The 2,471-nt window shown below is 39.1% G+C and overlaps 1 protein-coding gene across 1 annotated transcript; it reads left to right on the forward strand.

Annotated features, from left to right (window-relative positions):
* Positions 1-629: 629 nt before the first annotated feature.
* On the forward strand, positions 630-2,471 carry LOC118348617 (protein FAR1-RELATED SEQUENCE 5-like). The gene is made up of 2 exons (XM_035690670.1): positions 630-2,335; positions 2,423-2,471. The coding sequence occupies exons 1-2, from the start codon at positions 630-632 to the stop codon at positions 2,469-2,471; spliced, it is 1,755 nt and encodes a 584-aa protein (XP_035546563.1).

The raw sequence follows: 2,471 nt of genomic DNA on the forward strand, positions 1-2,471 counted from the left end.
GAGTTTTGATAGTGATGAAAATGTGAATATAGAAGATGGAGTTTGTGTGGATGATGGAGTGAATGTGGAAGATGGAGATGATGGAGTGAATGTGGAAGATGGAGTGAATGTGGAAGATGAAGTCAATGTGGATGATGGAGTGAATGTGGAAGATGAAGTCAATGTGGATGATGGAGTGAATTTGAGACCTTGTTCGAGTAGTGGTCCGAATGAGCCATTCATCGGTATGGTATTTGATGACGTAGAAGATGCTCAAGCATTTTACAAGGTGTATGCAAGAAAAAAAGGTTTTGCTATTCGAACCAATCATACACGATTGTCGAAAGAGGAGAAAAAACTAATTGCTGTAGACTATGTTTGCTCAAGGGAAGGATTTCGACGGGAAAGGAGCAAACAAAAAGAACGAATAATTTCGGAACCTGCTGAGACAAAGATTGGTTGTAAAGCATTGATGGGGATAAAAAAAAGTGGGTGAGAAGTGGATAGTATGTAAGTTTGTGCTTGAACATAATCACTTGCTACTTACACCAAGAAGTACTAGTTTGCTTCGTGGACATAGGATAGTGACACGTGTCCAAAAAAACCTTATTATGACTTTGAATGAGTCCGGTGTACCGACAAGGAAGATAATGTCGGTGTTGAGTAAAGAAGCAGGGGGCGACTTTAACGTTGGTTGTATTGGCAAGGATGTGGAGAATTACTTGGGGAACAAAAGAAGAAAATTATTTGAAGAAGGAGATGCACAACGATTATATGCCTATTTCTTTGATCGACAATGCAAAGAGCCTGGATTTGTGTACTCAATGCAAGTTGATGAGAATGGGTGCATGGGAAGTTGTTTTTGGGTAGATGCAAGATCAAGGGCGTCGTACCAATATTTTGGGGATGTGGTCACATTCGATGCCACATATTTGACAAATATTTATAAGATGCCCTTTGTGCCATTTTCTGGAGTTAACCATCATCACCAAACTATAATGTTTGGTTGTGCCTTGTTGGTTAATGAAACAGCTGAGTCATATGTATGGTTATTGAGAACATGGCAAGAAGCAATGCTTGGACGAGCCCCTTCAACCATAATTACCGATGATGACAAGGCTATGGCAAAGGCCATTGGAGAGGTACTCCCAAATACAACTCATAGATTATGTTTGTGGCACATTCTGCAAAAATTCCCTGAACATTTGGCTTATGTATATAATAGATTTCCGGATTTCCAAAAAGATTTCCATCATTGTATTCATAACACAATTACAATTGATGAGTTTGAGCATGAATGGAGTGTTATATTAGTGAAGTATGAGTTAGGAGATAATACTTGGCTGCAAAATCTTTATAACCGACGGGAGAAGTGGGTTCCGGCTTACTTGCGTTCAACATTTTGTGCCGGCATGTCAACGACTCAAAGAAGTGAAAGCATGAATAAGTTTTTCAAGGATTATGTTCGTTCCAGTACTATGGTCAGTGATTTTGTGCATCAATATGAGAAAGCATTAGATGCACGTTATTTTAAAGAGAAAGAAAAGGACGTGCGAACAAAATCAACTTGTGCCATATTGAAAACATGTTACAAAATTGAAGAAGAAGCTTCCATAGTCTACACAAGAAAGTCTTTCACAATTTTTCAAGATGAGCTTTTTAATAGTCAACGCTACAACTCAACTAAATTTTCCAACGAGGGCGAAAGCAAGACTTATAGAGTGGTACCTCATGGCAAAGAAACCCCTCTCTATCATGTGACCTTGGAGAGTGGAGGAGATAAGGTGACTTGCACTTGCCATATGTTTGAGTTTATGGGAATTCTCTGTAGGCATATCCTGTGTGTACTTGGAAAGAAATCAAAATTAGATTGTTTGTCACAACACCATATTCTAGAAAGATGGACTATCAATGCTAAGAGTCGACCTATTATTGACATTCCCATTCTCGAAGGGCATGTAACGCCACAGGATGATCTAGCAATGAGGAAAAACTCATTGATGATGCAATTTTATGTCATTGCGGAACTTGGGACGAAGTCAAGGAAAAAACTCAATCACCTCTCCCTTGCCTTAGATAAGGTCCATAACGAGCTACTTCTAATGGAAGATGATGACAATATTGAAGAATCTGTGGGCCCAGTTGGAAGGGAGTCAACCTATGAATCCATTTCTCAAAGATCTCAGGTTGTCTCCAATTTTTCACAAACAATACAAGATCCTCCACGAGTGCCCACGAAAGGGCGTCCAAAGTCTTTGAGGGCAAAGAATCCAAAAGAGATGCAACCAACCAAGAAAAGACGTTGTAGCGTTTGCAAAAATGAGGGACATGCTCGGAACAACTGTCCTTTAGTGAGGTATTGTAGCTTTTGAATATTTTTTATTTTTTGGTTTTTAATCAAAGCTCTACACTTATTTTGTTGTATTTGTTGTTGTTTATGCAGGGATATTGGGCATACAGTCCAGGTTGACAGCACTAACTTGGATTCTTAA

Source organism: Juglans regia, chromosome 6 (assembly GCF_001411555.2).
Source record: "Juglans regia cultivar Chandler chromosome 6, Walnut 2.0, whole genome shotgun sequence".
NCBI classification, from domain to species: Eukaryota; Viridiplantae; Streptophyta; class Magnoliopsida; order Fagales; family Juglandaceae; genus Juglans; species Juglans regia.

What these genes read in the sequence shown, in the direction of transcription:
- LOC118348617 (XM_035690670.1), top strand. Translation starts at nt 630, where the DNA reads ATGTCGGTGTTGAGTAAAGAAGCAGGGGGCGACTTTAACGTTGGTTGT. An exon ending in AACAACTGTCCTTTAGTGAG is followed by an intron (nt 2,336 to 2,422) that starts GTATTGTAGCTT and finishes TTGTTTATGCAG; the next exon opens with GGATATTGGGCATACAGTCC.